Below are 14425 nucleotides of genomic sequence, written 5' to 3'. Positions count from 1 at the left end.
TTGGGTTGTTCTAGCTCTCTCCCACCAAGAAAATTGGATCAGTCCTGCTAATTTCGCGGGCCCGCTTGGCCCTGCCCCAAGGAACCCCGAAAGAGTTCCAGAGTGGGAGAGTTGGAGAGTTGCAGAGTTCAAGAGTGCTTGGCACCGTCGCGGGGGAAAGAGGCAGCAGAGTTCTGTTTGGTTATTAGTTTGGGTTAGTTTATGAATCGTTGTTCCTGAATAAAGAAATACAGCTTCCCTGCCCAGCCGTATGTCTCTGGTCGTCCCTGTTACCCGCCTGTGAAGCTAGCCCGGCCAGCTGGAGCCTCTGAATTTTAACAACAAATGGCGCCCAACGTGGGGCTGACCTGTGCATCTCTCAAATAAGTAAAGACAATTTGGCTACCTATGTACTATGGCCTTCTCTTCTGCTTGTGAAGAGATCTCCAAAGGCCTCTGCTCTTTCTTCACAAGACTGTTTTGCTGTTTCTGGAACATTTATCTCTGGACCACTCTGTGGTTTCCACTCACTTGGGCGAACTCAGAACAGCCAGCGGGAATAGCCAGCAGGCGGCAGGCGGGAGGCGAGGCGCGGAGCTGCTGTTTCCACCTGGTTAAACAGCCAGCCAGCCAGCTGCGCCCAGACAACCCCGACAACCCCGCGCACCGCGCCCGCAGCCCCTCAGCCCCGCAGCCCGCAGGAGCCCGATGCCAACACGCAGGAGCCTGATGCCACCACACAGGAGCCTGATACCAACACGCTGGAGCTCGATGCCAACACGCAGGAGCCTGATGCCACCATGCAGGAGCCCAATGCCAGCACGCAGGCCAGCCCACAGGAGCCGGCTCTCCACCGCGAGGTGCAGGGCACTGGACATGTGATCCCTCCATTCTGCTCGGCCACTGCGAGCAGGGCAGCAGACGTGGCAGGGCCATGGGGCAGGGCCGCGGCGGCCTATCATGGCCGCCACCCCAGGGCACCTCGGCCTGCGGCTTCTACAAGGCTGGCCTGCCCACCCTCTTGCTATGAATTCTGGAACGATCCCGGACCCCCAGGCTCCCTGCCAAAACTGGACATCCTGGCAGAGATCCTCAGCTCCGGTCTGAAGACAGACAAGCTGGAGTACGCAGAGATTCGTGCAGAGATCGCAACCTACAATTCCTTGAAGTGGAGCTGCGTGGGAAGCCATCTCCAGATGGTGACACCCCCCCCCCAACAACTAAGACAGTACATATCTAAATTCGTGTTTGAAATGACATGTCTTCGTAACAAAGGTTTCTCTCCTTGTGCATTAATGACCATGTTTATGTGTATGTTTAAAGTTTGGTAAACAGTAACTTTAAGGCTAAATTCTTACTAGTGAAAGTTAAATGAAAAAGGTTTTCAACGTAATTCTCATAAAGATAAAATTAACTTACATTTAAAGTCTGGGGTAAAAATTAGTTAACAATCAATATATTTTAACTAAGTTGGTCTAAACAAAAGGTTAAATAGACTTGTTGATATGTAAAATTCTCCATTACCTTCTCTATTAGAAATGGTAGATCGCACAATGGCTATGCTAATTATTCTCATGCCTGAGGTTTCCTTTCCTGTGCACACCTAGGGTGTGACTCCATCATGAATGGGTGTAACAAAAGGTTAAAAGACGTTGTCGATATGTAAAAGTCTCAAATTCCTTCTCTATTAGAAACATTAGATTGTGCTATGGTTATGCTAACAAGTTTTGTTTCATAGTAAGTATTGCAGCCAGCTGCCTTTGGGACTCTAGGCCGTTCCCCACCCCCATGCAAATGCCTGTCGAGACAAGTACGCCCCCCAGAGGCAAGAAATGTTTTTTTTAAGCTGATAAAGTTTTGCCCACAGAGAAAGAAGGCGAGAGGGAGAAACACCACTGTGCTGCTTCAGCATCCATGGAGCTTGCTGTAGCTGCACAGGGTTCCAGTGTGGTGCTAGGGCTCGAACCCAGGGCCTCATCGTTGTAAGGTGTGTGCTCTGCTGGGCGATGGAGCCCCCAGTCCTGACTCAACTTACTGTGACGAGCACACTGCAACATTTATAACATGTATCCCCTCAAGGCACTGTACAAGTGCTGCGGCACAGTGTTACATGTAAGTATCACTGCTGAAGCTGGGCTTTAAAAAAAAACCTGCTGGTGATAAAAGTAAGGGGGAAACAGATGAAACCAGAAATATTCTGACTGGTGTGACTGTGTATAACTTGGTAGAATGGTTCACTGGTCTACTTGTTTCTTCCTGTTATTGAGAGTTTGGTTTTTTTTTTTTGCCTCCAGGGTTATTGCTGGGGTTCGGTGTCTGCACTACGAATCCACTGCTCCTGGAGGCTATTTTTTCCCTTTTGTTGCTCTTGTTGTTTATAATTGTTGCCCCTGCGGCTCCAGACAGACTATGACCCACATAGTCAATGACTGCCACCTCTCCAGATTCAAAGGAGGTCTTGAAACCTTACATCAGGCTCAACCTGACGCTGTTGACTGGCTACGGAAAAAGGGCAAACGCTAGAAGAAGAAGTTGTTGTTATTATTGTTGTTGTTATTCTTGCTGTCGTTGTTGGATAGGAAAAAGAGAAATTGAGAGAGGAGAGGAAGACAGAGAGGGTCAGAGAAAGATAGACACCTGCAGACCTGCTTCACAGCTGGGGGCTCGAACCAAGATCCTTATGCTGGTCCTTGCACTTCGCTCCATGTACGATTGACCTGCTGCACCACCACCCAGCCCCCGAAAATATTTTGTTTTAAAGATTATATAAGGGCTGGGGAGACAGCATCACAGTTCTGCAAAAGACTTTCACGTCAGAGGCTCTGAGGTCCCAAGTTCAATCCCCAGCACCACCACAAGCTAAAACTGAGCAGGACTATTGGTTTTTCTCTCTGTATCTTTCTCTGTGTATTCTTATCATTAAGAGACAAAATATAACAAAATAGTAAAATATTATTAAAAATATATACACACACACTTTTTTCTCTTTTTTTAGAGAGAACCAGAGCATTACTCTGACACATGTGATGCCAGGGATCATACCCAGAACTTCATGCTTGAGAGTCCACTGTTTTAGCCACTGTGCCAGCTCCTGGGCTGCTGGTGAGACTTTCCTGAAAGCAGTGGCAGCTCTGATGGGCAGGGATGCACCTGGGGACCAAACGGGACCTGATTTTTCTGGAAGACTCATGAGCAAGATTTTCTCTCTCACACTCGTCCACAGGTGTAGAAACTAAGTTTCCTGACCTCTGCTATAACTTCTGACACAGCCTGTCCCTCTCTCTTCAGTTATATGTAGGACCAATCTGTTAATTTCCTTTTTCTCACAGTGTTTCATTTATTTTACTGAGAGCACTACATAGAGAAGGGGCTAGTGAGGGCTGGGTTCAAACCTTTTTAGTGAGGGCTGGGTTCAAACCTTTGTCACTCCCATATCAAGGCAGCTCACTACCTAAGTGAGCTATCAGTACTTCTCACACACCCCTTTTGTCTTCTGCCATGTCCCCCTCCCTCCTGACCACACTTCCAAGATGGAAACCAAGGCCCCAGGCCAGGCGCCCTGGCCCTGCACACTTCTCTCCTATTTTGAGCAGGAGAGGAAGTCCGCGGCTTAAAAATGGAAAGTGGACTTGGCGTGTTCCACCAGGCAGCTCCTTTTAGCTCCTGCCATGGCAACACCAGCACAACAGCTTGGCCCCAGCCTGCCTGCCTGGTGCCTCCAAGCCTTCAGACGCTGCCTTCACCTCGTATTTATAACCCAGGCGAATTCTTCCAGTTTGCTCTCCTGGCTCTTAGCAAGACACTTGGAATCACAAGGTGTGTTACAAACTGTAGAGGGTGGGGGCCTGTTTACGATGCCTCCCCACCCAGCCTCGTGTTCATGTGTGCATCACCAGCAGTTAGTTCAATATGCTGTTTTTGTTTGTGGATATATCTGTTTATCATCTGACCAGACCCACTCACCTCTGGCTGTTGAGGGTGCCGGAGATCGAACCTGGGACTTTCTTGAATGCAAACTCTCTGTGCTACTGCTGTGCTATCTATTATAATTGCCCGGCTCTCAGGCAGTTAAAAGGCTAGCAACGGGGCTGGGGAGACAGCACAATGCTTCTGCAAAAGGCTTTCATGCCTGAGACTCTGAGGTCCCAGGTTTGATCCCCAGCACTGCTATAAGCTAGAACTGAGCAAGACTCTGGTATCGATCCTTGTGCGTTATAACATGTGTGCTCAACCAGGTACGACACCACCCAGCTCCTGGAAACAAAATCAATACCACCCAGCCCCTAGAAATAAACGTATATGTAAATAAAATAAATAACAAATCAGAAACTACAATATTATACACAGGGCTGGGCCTCACCTTCTGCTGTGGCGTTATATATATTATATATTTCTTTAATTGCCACCAGCTTTCTCGCTGGGGCTAAACGCCTGCATGATGAACCCACTGCTCCTAGCAGCCATTTTTCCTTGATTTTTTTTTTCTTAATTCAATAGGACAGAGAGACATTGAAAGGGGCAGCGCAGTAGAGAGGGAGAGAGAAAGAGAAACACCTGTGGCTAAACACTGCTTTACCACTTGTGAAGATTCCTCCTGCATGTAGGGATTCAAGCCTGGGTTCTTCAGAATGGCAACATAGGGCCAGGTGATAGCTCACCTGTTACGATGTGCAAGGGCCTGGATTCGAGCCCCCAGTTCCCACCTTTAGAGGAAAGCTTTGTGAGTGGTGAAGCAATGTTGTAGGTGTCTGTCTGACTCCCTTTCTTTCTTTTTCTTTCTTTTTTCTCTTTTTTTTTTTTTTTGCCTCTAGGCTTATTACTGGGACTTATTACTGGGCTTATTACTGGTGCCTGCGCTACAAATCCACTGCCTTCGAAGCCATTTTTTCCCTTTCATTGCCCTTGTTATCGTTATTATCATTATTATTGTTGTTATTGCTGTCCTTGTTGCTGGATAGTGCAGAGAGAAATCAAGAGAAGAGGGGAAGACAGAGGGGGAGAGAAAGACAAACACCTGCAGACCTGCTTCAATGCTTGTGAAGCGATCCCCCTACAGGTGGGGACCCGGGGGCATGAACCGGCATCCTTGCACTTTGCTCCGTGTGCTCTTAACCTGCTGTGCTACCGCCCGGCCCCCTGTCTCCCTTTCTGTCTCCCCCTTCCCTCATGATTTCTGGCTGTCTGTCTAGTAAATAAAGATAATTTTAAAATGTTACAGAAAGGCAACATGTACATTCTATTGGGCTCCCCTGCCCCCCACCCCACACTCCTCACACACAGTCCATTTCTAAGCCCCAGAGGAAAGTTTTGCCATGAGCCTTGTGCTGCTTGTGGCAGCTCTAGTGTTTGCCACCGCCCAGGACCTCTGTCCCAGCCACAGGTGGCCTCTGGAATTTTCCATTTCCTTGTGTTTGTGCAGAGTGGTGTCAGAGCCTGCCTCTCCTGTGGGTGTTTGTTCTAGACTTCTCAGAACCCAAGATTCTCTGTCAGAACCCAGAGTTTCTGCCATCCTCCCCCCTGGAACAGGCAGGATTTTTTTTTTTCTTTCCCTGCAGAGCTAGAACCTCACGCATGCACAGTGTGACTACTCCTAGGCCACCTTTTCATTTTTCCTAAGGGTAGAGGGACAGAGAGACAGGGGAGATGTCACAGACATGGTGCCATGGTGATTCCCTTTGGTGTTGGGGTTCTAGCCTGAGACAGCAGCAAGGCAACACATGCACAGTTCCTGGCAAGCTCTCTCTAACCATCTGTGTCTGTCTATCAGGAGAGGCAGATAGACAGAGGAAGACAGAGAGTGAAAGAGAGCTCAGCACTGATATTTCCTTCAGTGCAGTGGGTGCTGGGCACAAAATGGGTTGTTGATGTGGAAAAGCAGTCTACTGTCCCAGAGAGCTATTTCGCCAGGCCTCTTTTCCACTTATTTATTTATTATTGGATAGAGACAGAAGTTGAAAGGGATGGGAGGATAGAGAGGGAAAGAGCAGAGGGACACCTGCAACCCTGGTTCACCACTTGTGAAGCTTTCTCCCTGCAAGTGGGGACCAAGAGCTTGAACCTGGGGTCCTCGTGCTTTGTAATGTGTGTGCTTAGCCAGGTGCGTCACCAACTGGATCCTTCCTTCATTCCTGCCTTCTTTCGTCTTTCCTCCTCCTCCTCCTTTTTTATTATTATTTTCTTTTATTGTCACGAGGGTTATCTCTGAAGCTGGTTGCCATCACTATGAATCCACCACTCCTGGAGGCCTTCTCTTTTCTCTTTTCTTCCTTCCTTCCTTCCTTCCCTCCTATTTTGTGTGACAGAGAAATTGAGAGGGGGGAGGAGAAGATAGAGAGGGAGAGAGAGAGAGAGAGAGAGAGACCTGCAGCATTGCTTCATCTCTCATGAAGCTTCCCCCCTTGTAAGTGGGGAGCAGAGGCTTGAACCCAGGTCCTTGCTCATAGTAAGGAATATGATTTCTAACAGTGCCCAGATGGATGGAATTTCCTAGACATTTGATGTTGGGGGTGGAGAGTTGTGGAAGGACAGAAAGAGGAGAGAGAAAGAAGAAAATAAAATCAGCCTAATACAGAAGCATATCGACTATAGTTAGGGGAGGTGGGGGTGGAAGAAGTCTATAGAATGAATGTGGTGACAGGCCAGAGAGCTCTCTCACGGGACAGGCCATATTCCTCGCCATGTGTGCAGACCCGGTTTGAGCCCCTGCTCCACAAAACTCTTCTATAGTTGTTTGTCTGTCTGTCTGTCTTTCTCTGAATGAAATTGTGGCCGAAGTATAGTAAAATTATGCAAGTATGGGTCTAGGAGAGAGAGAGAGAGGTGACCGATGACCAGTAGCGTCTCTGGGGAAGACTCATGAAGAAAAAGAGTCAGTGTATTGGACAGGGAGTTGGCAAAATACCTCACTTGGATAGTGCACTGCTTTGCCATGTGTACAATCCAGGTTCAAGCCTGGCCCTCACCATATTAGAGGAAGCTTTGGTCTCTGTCTCTGTCTCTAGTGTATGGCACTGGGTCTCAGTAGTAAATGCAGGTGAGCAGGAAACCTCACACAGTCCCCTCCCCTCTCTTCCTCCTGCAGTGGCTAAGCACCTCCTCTTCCTCTCTGTACCCCCCAGGGGAGTCTGGTACTCTGAACCCACTGTCACTTCCTGCTCTGCCTCCTCGCCAGCCTGCCTGAGGGCGCCCTTCCTCTTTTCTTCATGAGTCCCAAGGGCATTAACTCCTACATGTCCTGATTGAACAATGGGGCAGCATGGCACAAACTTTTCTTTTGCCATCATGGGGGATCCCCCAGCTGTGATTCCACTGCTCCATTTTCTCTTTTTATTGCAGAAAGTGAGAAGCAGAGGGAGAGATACAAAGGCACTGGAGCTTCCTCTGGTGTGGGTACGCTCCCATGTGGTGCCGGGGCTTGAGTCCAGGCTATCCACATGGCTATCTTGTGAACTGTTTTCTGTCCCCTCTCATGAACTTTTCAAAGATACACATTTAGTCAGAGTGTCAGAACATTCAGCTTAGACCCCATGGGAGGGCAGGAGATCTCTCAGTTGGTAGAGCACTCCCTTACTTCGTGGGAAATTATGTATTTGATTCTTGGTACCACATGGGAATATCATGGCATCCAGGGGGCCCCATGGATGGTGGAGTAGGGCTGGGGGGAGGTGTCTCTCCACTCTCAGCACCATGGACAGCACTCAAGGAGCCCCATAGATGGTGGAGCAGGGCTGTGGGGGTCTCTCCTCTCTGAGAACCATGGACAGCACTTAGGGAGCCCCATGAAGGGTAGGACAGAGCTGTGGGGGGGGGGGTCTCTCCTCTCTCAGGACCATGGACAGCACCCAGGGAGCTCCATGGATGGTGGGGCAGGGCTGTGGGGTGTCTCTCCTCTCTCTCGGCACCATGGGCAACACCCAGGGAGCCCCCATGGAGAGTGAGACAGAGCTGTGGGGTGTGTGTGTGTGTGTGTGTGTGTGTGTGTGTATGTGTGTGTGTGTCTCCTCAGCACCATGGACAGCACCCAGGGAGCTCCATGGATGGTGGGGCAGGGCTGTGAGGTCCCTTTTCTCTCCTTTTGCCTTAAAGATTAGAATAAAAATTGGGCCAGGTAGGCTGCTGGGCAGTCTGCAGTGCACAGTTAAAGTTAATTCACTTCCTGGAACTGTAACAAGATGACGCCAAGTCATCAACATGACAGAGAGGGGCACCACTGGCCACACCTCTCGGAACCCGAGTCTTCCAGATGCCCTCCACTCCCTGGCGGCCATCCAGCTACCCCCAGTCCTCACCCCCTTTACTGACTCTTCACCTCCTAGTCCTCCGCCTCCTGATCTTCTCACCACCGCCAGGCTGGCTTCCATCAGGAAGGAGGCTGCACTTGTTCTGTTGAAACCACACTCTCAGACAGCTTGGAATGTTGTGTCTTCATTTTTGCGGACATGGTGGGATATTGCTCACCCAGTACTGGGCTAGACGGCAGATCAGGTGGAAGAGAGGAGAAAGGTGGCTGGGTCCCAAGGTCTGGCATGGATCAAATCAGTTCCCTCAGACAACATCGGATGGTGAGGGAGGGGTCCAGAGGTGGCCACACTGGTATATGATGCCCAACCAGGAGGTTTCCCCGAGTGTAGCAGCTAAAGACCTCTCCCTTGATCTTTTTATTGAGCATAAGTGCATATATCAAAACGGCTACACCAAGCATAATATATATGTTTCCTTTTTTCTATTTTAATATTCTTGTTCCTTTTTTAAATTTTTTTTTATTTTAGTGAGAGATAGAGAGAGACCAGAGCACTGTCCATCTCTGGCTGATGGTGCTGGGGATTGAACCAGAGACTTGACAGCTTCAGGCAGGAGAGTATTTATTTATTTATTTATTTATTCCCTTTTGTTGCCCTTGTTGTTTTATTGTTGTGGTTATTATTGTTGTTGTTATTGATGTCATCATTGTTGGATAGGACAGAGAGAAATGGAGAGAGGAGGAGAGAAAGACAGACACCTGCAGACCTGCTTCACCTCCTGTGAAGCAACTCCCCTGCAGGTGGGAAGCTGGGAGCTCGAACCGGGATCCTTATGCTGGTCCTTGCGCTTTGTGCCAAGTGCGCTTAACCCGCTGCGCTACCGCCCGACTCCAAGGCAGGAGAGACTTTTGCAGAACCATTGTGCTGTTTCCCAGGTCTAACAATTAAATATATTATTAAATCACATCTTACTTCCTTCCTGATTTAGTGCTCCCTTAGAGGAGGGGTTGGGTGGGATAATAATAGTTTCAAGTCTTTGTTTTGTTTTTTTCTACCAGAGCACTGCTCAGCTCTGGCTTATGGCGGTGTGGGGGATTGAACCTAACACCTAAGAGCCTCTGGCATGAAAGTCTCTTTGCATAACCATTATGCTATACCCTCACCCGGTTTCAAGTTTGTAATGCAAAACTTTCCAAGGAGTGCTGGCAGAATAACTCACCTGGATAGTGAGGGCCTAACAGGTGTTAGCCGGGCCCTCACTGTAGTGGAGGATGCTTCAGTGTTGTGGTGGCTTTCCCTATCTCTGTTTCCCTATTTCTGTCTGGGAGGATGAAAAAAAAAAAAGGAAGGGGATATAAAAGAAAGAAAGAAAGAAAGAAAGAGAGAGAGAAAGGGGGGAAAGGAAGGACTTAAGGAAAGAGAGAAAGAGAAAATGGAGGCACACCTGATTGAGTGCACACATTACAGTGCTCAACGACCGCCACCTCTCCAGATTCAAAGGAGGTCTCGAAACTACATCAGGCTCAACCTGACGCTGTCGACTGGCTACGGAAGAAGGGCAAACGCTAGAAGAAGAAGAAGAAGTGCTCAAAAACCTGGGTTCAAGCCCCTCCTCCCCCCCCAGCAGGGAGGAAGTTTCAGGAGGGGTGAAACAGTGTTGCAAGTCTCAGTCTCTCTGTGTCTCTCTGTTTGTGTGTCTCTCTCTTCAGCTTCCCTCTCAATTTTTCTCCACCTCTATCCAAATCAAATTAAATTAAATTAAGAAGGACAAAGGGAGAAAGAAAGAGGGAAAAGTCAGTCTGGAAGGTGAAGCCCCACTGACAACAAAAGCATGTCCAGGGTAGATTCTTTTTTTTTTTTTTTTTTTAATTTTTATTATCTTATTTGTTGGCTAGAGACAGCCAGAAATCTTGAGGGCAGAGGGTGATAGAGAAGAAGAGAGACAGAGCAACACCTGCAGCAGTGCTTCACCAGTCAGAAAGCTTTCCCCCTGCAGGTGGAGACTTGGGGCTTGAACCCTGGCCCTTGCTCATTGCAACATGCGCTCAACCAGGTGCACCACCACCTGCCCTCCCTTTTGTTCTTAATCTTTTAATTTAATTTATTTTTTAAATTTTAGTAGTGGTTTAATAATGACTGACAAGATTGTAGGATAAGAGGCAATTCCCACTACCAGAGTTCTGTATCCCATCCCCTCCACTGGAAGTTTTCCTATTCTTTATCCCTCTGGTGGTGTGGATCAAAAGTCTCTATGGGGGTGCAGAAGGTGGGAAGACTGGCTTCTGCAATTGCTGGATTTTGTGTGTGTGTGTGTCTGCCTTTAGACAGAGCCTGAAGCAGTCGGAAGTGCCTTTTGACCTGGTCTTAGAAGATCCAGCTGCCGGGAGGGAGCTCCAGCAGTGCCCACTTATAAAAACACTCAGCTGCCTCCTGGCCCTGTGCCGGGGCGGGCTGCTCTGTGGACAGAGGGAAGTCCCCGCAGGGCTGGCAGGGGACACCCCCAAGTGACACCCCCAAGTTACACAGGAATTTTGATTCCTGTGCACAACTTCCTGGACCTTGAGAAATTCCAGTGACCAGTTTTTTTTTTTGTTTTTTTTTTTGTGTGTGTGTGTTTTCTTGCCAAACTGCAAGCCTCCAAACCCACAACTGTCTTTTAATTTTCCCCCCTTTTTATTTGTTTTGGAGAGAGCTGCCTAGCTGTGTGCTGAGCAACACTGAGCTTCCTGCCATGGTGGAGCCTCCTCCTTGTTCTCAAAACGTTTCTCTGCATGGGTGATGGCTGGTAGCTCTGGGCAAGGTTGCAACCTCCCCCGGTCATGCCAGGAAAGTTAAGGAGAGAGAGAGAGAGAGAGAGAGAGACACCAGCCCTGGGTGAAGTCATCCTAATAAAGGTTGCTAATAGCAGGAGCTGCCACATCACAGGGGCATAGTCTCCTCCCGGCTGGCTCCAGTCCTGGTCACAGTGCTGGAGTAAGAGGTGACCTGTTTTGTTTATTTTTAGATGGGGGGGCAGAGAGAGCAGTCATAATACCCCCCCCCCCCCCCAGAGCTCTGCTTCATTCAAGTCAGGCAAAGGGAGCTTGGACCACTTGGATTCATCTCCTTTCTGAGCAAGAAAAGCAGAGTTTTTAATTTTTTTTAATTTTAAATTTTTGTTGTTTGCTTTTCTTTCCAAAGAAGAAGGAACTTGATTACTGGCCTTGTTCTCTTCTGGTAGTCGTCGGTGGCTTGGAGAAGACATCTTTAGTCACAGACCAGAGCAGCAGGCTCCTTTTCTCTTTTTTCTTGATTATTTTCAAAAGATCAGACATGTCTACAGGGGAGGACTGTGGAGGAGCCTCAAGGTAAGGGCAGTTTAGAGTTACTTGTTCTGGATCTTTCCTTTGCTGGCTCTCTTTGGGGAGATAGCATGAGGACTAAGTGCTCAGAAAGTTGTGACTGCCATTTTTGGAACATGGGGGGTGGGCAGTTCCTTAATGTTAGGAAGCTGAACTCACTTTTACACGGAGAGACATAAAACTGACTTAATCATAGACTTAACCCTGTGTGCTGGGCGTTTTTCTTGAAGGAGGAATTTCTTGTGGCCAGAAATTATGTAAAAAGTGCTTCCCCATAACAAATCATTGTAAGATGAGCCTGTTTTTGAAAATTAGCCGCTAGATTAGCAGGTTTAGAAATGTGTACATTTTATTTACTTGTATAATTTAATTTCTTTATTGGGGGCACTAATGATTTACAGTCGACAGTAAAATACAATATAGTTTGTGGGAGTTGGGCAGTAGTGCAGCGGGTAAGCGCACGTGGCATGAAGCAAAAGGACCGGCTTAAGGATCCTGATTCGAGCCCCCGGCTCCCCTGCAGGGAAGTTGCTTCACAAACAGTGAAGTAGGTCTGCAAGTGTCTTTCTCTCCCCCTCTGTCTTCCCCTGCTCTCTCCATTTCTCTCTGTCCCCTCTAACAACAACAACATCAATAACAACAATAACTACAATAACAACAAAAAACAAAGGCAACAAAAAGGAAAAATAAATATGTAAAAAAAAATTTTTAAATACAATAGTTTGTACATGCATGACATTCTCAGTTTTCTACATAATAACTCAACCCCCACTAGGTCCTCCTTGGCTTATGTAATTTATTTTTAGTGAAAGAGAGAGAGACAGAGAGATAGCAGAGCACTACTTAGCTCTGACTTATGATGGTGCTGGGGATTGATCCTGGGATCTCAGAGCCTCAGGCATGAGATCATGCCTTCTGCAGAACCATTATGCTGTCTCCCCAGCCCCAATATAGCAGTTTTAATGCTAGACTTGCTCATCTTTGAAAGCAAGATCAGTTGGGCTCTATATGTATGTACATTATATTCATTATGTGTTTAGTTTTTGAGACAGAGGCAGAGAGAGAGACCACAACACCAATATTTCCTTCAGTGCAGTGGGAACTGGGCTTGAACCTGGGTTGTGTACATGGCAAAGCCGCCCACTATCCAAGTGAGCTCTTTCTCCTACTCACTGTTTTGTTTATATATGTATATATTTCATTGCCTTCAGGTTTATTGCTGGGGCTTAGTGCCTGCACTACAAATCCTCTGCTCCTGGCAGCTTTTTTTTTTTTTTTTCATTTTATTGGGTAGGACAGAGAGAAATTGAGAGAGGAGGAGCACACAGAGAGGGAGAGAGAAAGATAGACACCTGCAGAGCTGCTTCCCTGCTTGTGAAGCACCCCCCCCCCGCAAGTGGGGAGCCAGAGATTTGAACCAGGATCCTTGTGTTTCGCACTATGTGTCCTTAACCCAGTGCACCACCACCCGGTCCCTATATGTATATGTTTTGTAGCTGGCTGCATGAAGTGGATGGGTAGAAAGGAACCAAGTAACTAATTCCAACTAATATGAACATAGCTTGTGCCCATTCTGGAAGCTTCTATCTTTAGCCCTGTGGCTGCATTGATGTTTCTGTGAACCATAAATTATGCGGATTATTGTTGACGTCCCTGAAATTTAGATATGAAGTGAAGAAAGCTGTTCAAGAAGGCAAAGAGGCCATTGTCAATTGTATTGTCAGTGAAACTGTAAGCCTGGAACTGTCTAGGAATTTGGAGTGTCCAAAAAAATGTGTTCGGTGCTTGTGGTCATCATGATGATGGCATGTCTATGTGCATTAGAACGAGTGTGTGTGGGTATCCTGAACAGCTATTTTCCTCTTCAGTTCTCTAGGGTTTGCCTGCTTCCAAATTCCTTTGTCACTCCTCAGAGGGAGTATTAAACTGACCTTGAATTGAATAAGGAGATGGTTTTCTATATAAAATGAGGCGTTAAATCAAACACTTGAAGAAATGGAATTTATAGGGGGCTGGGAGGTAGCGCAGCGGGTTAAGCGCACATGGCACAAAGCACAAGGGGCAGTGTAAGAATCCTGGTTCGAGCCCCCAGCTCCCCACCTGCATGGGGGTCGCTTCACAAGCGGTGAAGCAGGTCTGCAGGTGTCTTATCTTTCTCTCCTCTCTATCTTCCCCTCCTCTCTTCATTTCTCGCTGTCCTATCCAATATACAACAATGAACAACATCAACAACAACAATAATAACCAAAACAAGGCTACAACAACAAGGGCAACAAAGGGGGGGGGGGAAATGTCCTCCAGGAGCAGTGGATTCATTGTACAGGCACTGAGCCCCAGCAATAACCCTGGAGGCAAAAAAAAAGTGTAAAAAAAAAGGAATAAAAAGGCAGAACCATAGAAAAAACTGGGAAAACATATAGTTACAGAAATAATAGTCCATATCTGTTACCTTTGGAGAACCACTTCAATTTCCAATGGAGTATGGATGGATAGATAGATAGATAGATAGATAGATAGATAGATAGATAGATAAGAGAGAGAAGGGAGATAGTCAACTCACATGTGTGACCTTGGGAGAACTATTGCAGCTTCTGTTGGAGAGGGCTGGGGACACAACTCCGGGGATGGGAATGGTGTGGAGTTATTCCCCTACTACCTTATAATTTTGTAATTGACTATTAAATCACTAACAACAAATTTTTAAAAAGGGAGAGAAGGGGGTCTGGGTGGTGGTCAAACATCATTACGGTGGGTAAGGACTTAGGTTAAGGCCTTTGGTCTCCACCTGCAGGTGGGAAACTTCATCAGTGCCCAAGAGAAGTCCTGTGGGGACAGGTGTGATCTGGAAGAGAAAGGGCTGCTCCA

General features: G+C 47.5%; 1 protein-coding gene across 3 annotated transcripts in view; it reads left to right on the top strand.

The window, feature by feature from the left end:
• RETREG1 (reticulophagy regulator 1) overlaps positions 1-14425 on the top strand; it is a 124838-nt gene that overhangs the window by 71213 nt on the left and 39200 nt on the right. Inside the window, exon 1 of one of the 3 annotated variants that reach the window (XM_060191181.1) lies at positions 11255-11566. The exons of the other annotated variants lie outside the window; for them this stretch is intronic. Coding sequence (XP_060047164.1) covers positions 11532-11566 — 35 coding nt within the window. The 5' untranslated portion in view covers positions 11255-11531. Of the gene's footprint in view, positions 1-11254; positions 11567-14425 lie in introns of those variants that run through there. 3 annotated transcript variants of the gene reach the window in all.

The sequence above is a fragment of the Erinaceus europaeus genome, chromosome 5 (assembly GCF_950295315.1).
Source record: "Erinaceus europaeus chromosome 5, mEriEur2.1, whole genome shotgun sequence".
Lineage (NCBI taxonomy): Eukaryota > Metazoa > Chordata > Mammalia > Eulipotyphla > Erinaceidae > Erinaceus > Erinaceus europaeus.
This window is presented reverse-complemented; position numbering and strand designations above follow the sequence as displayed.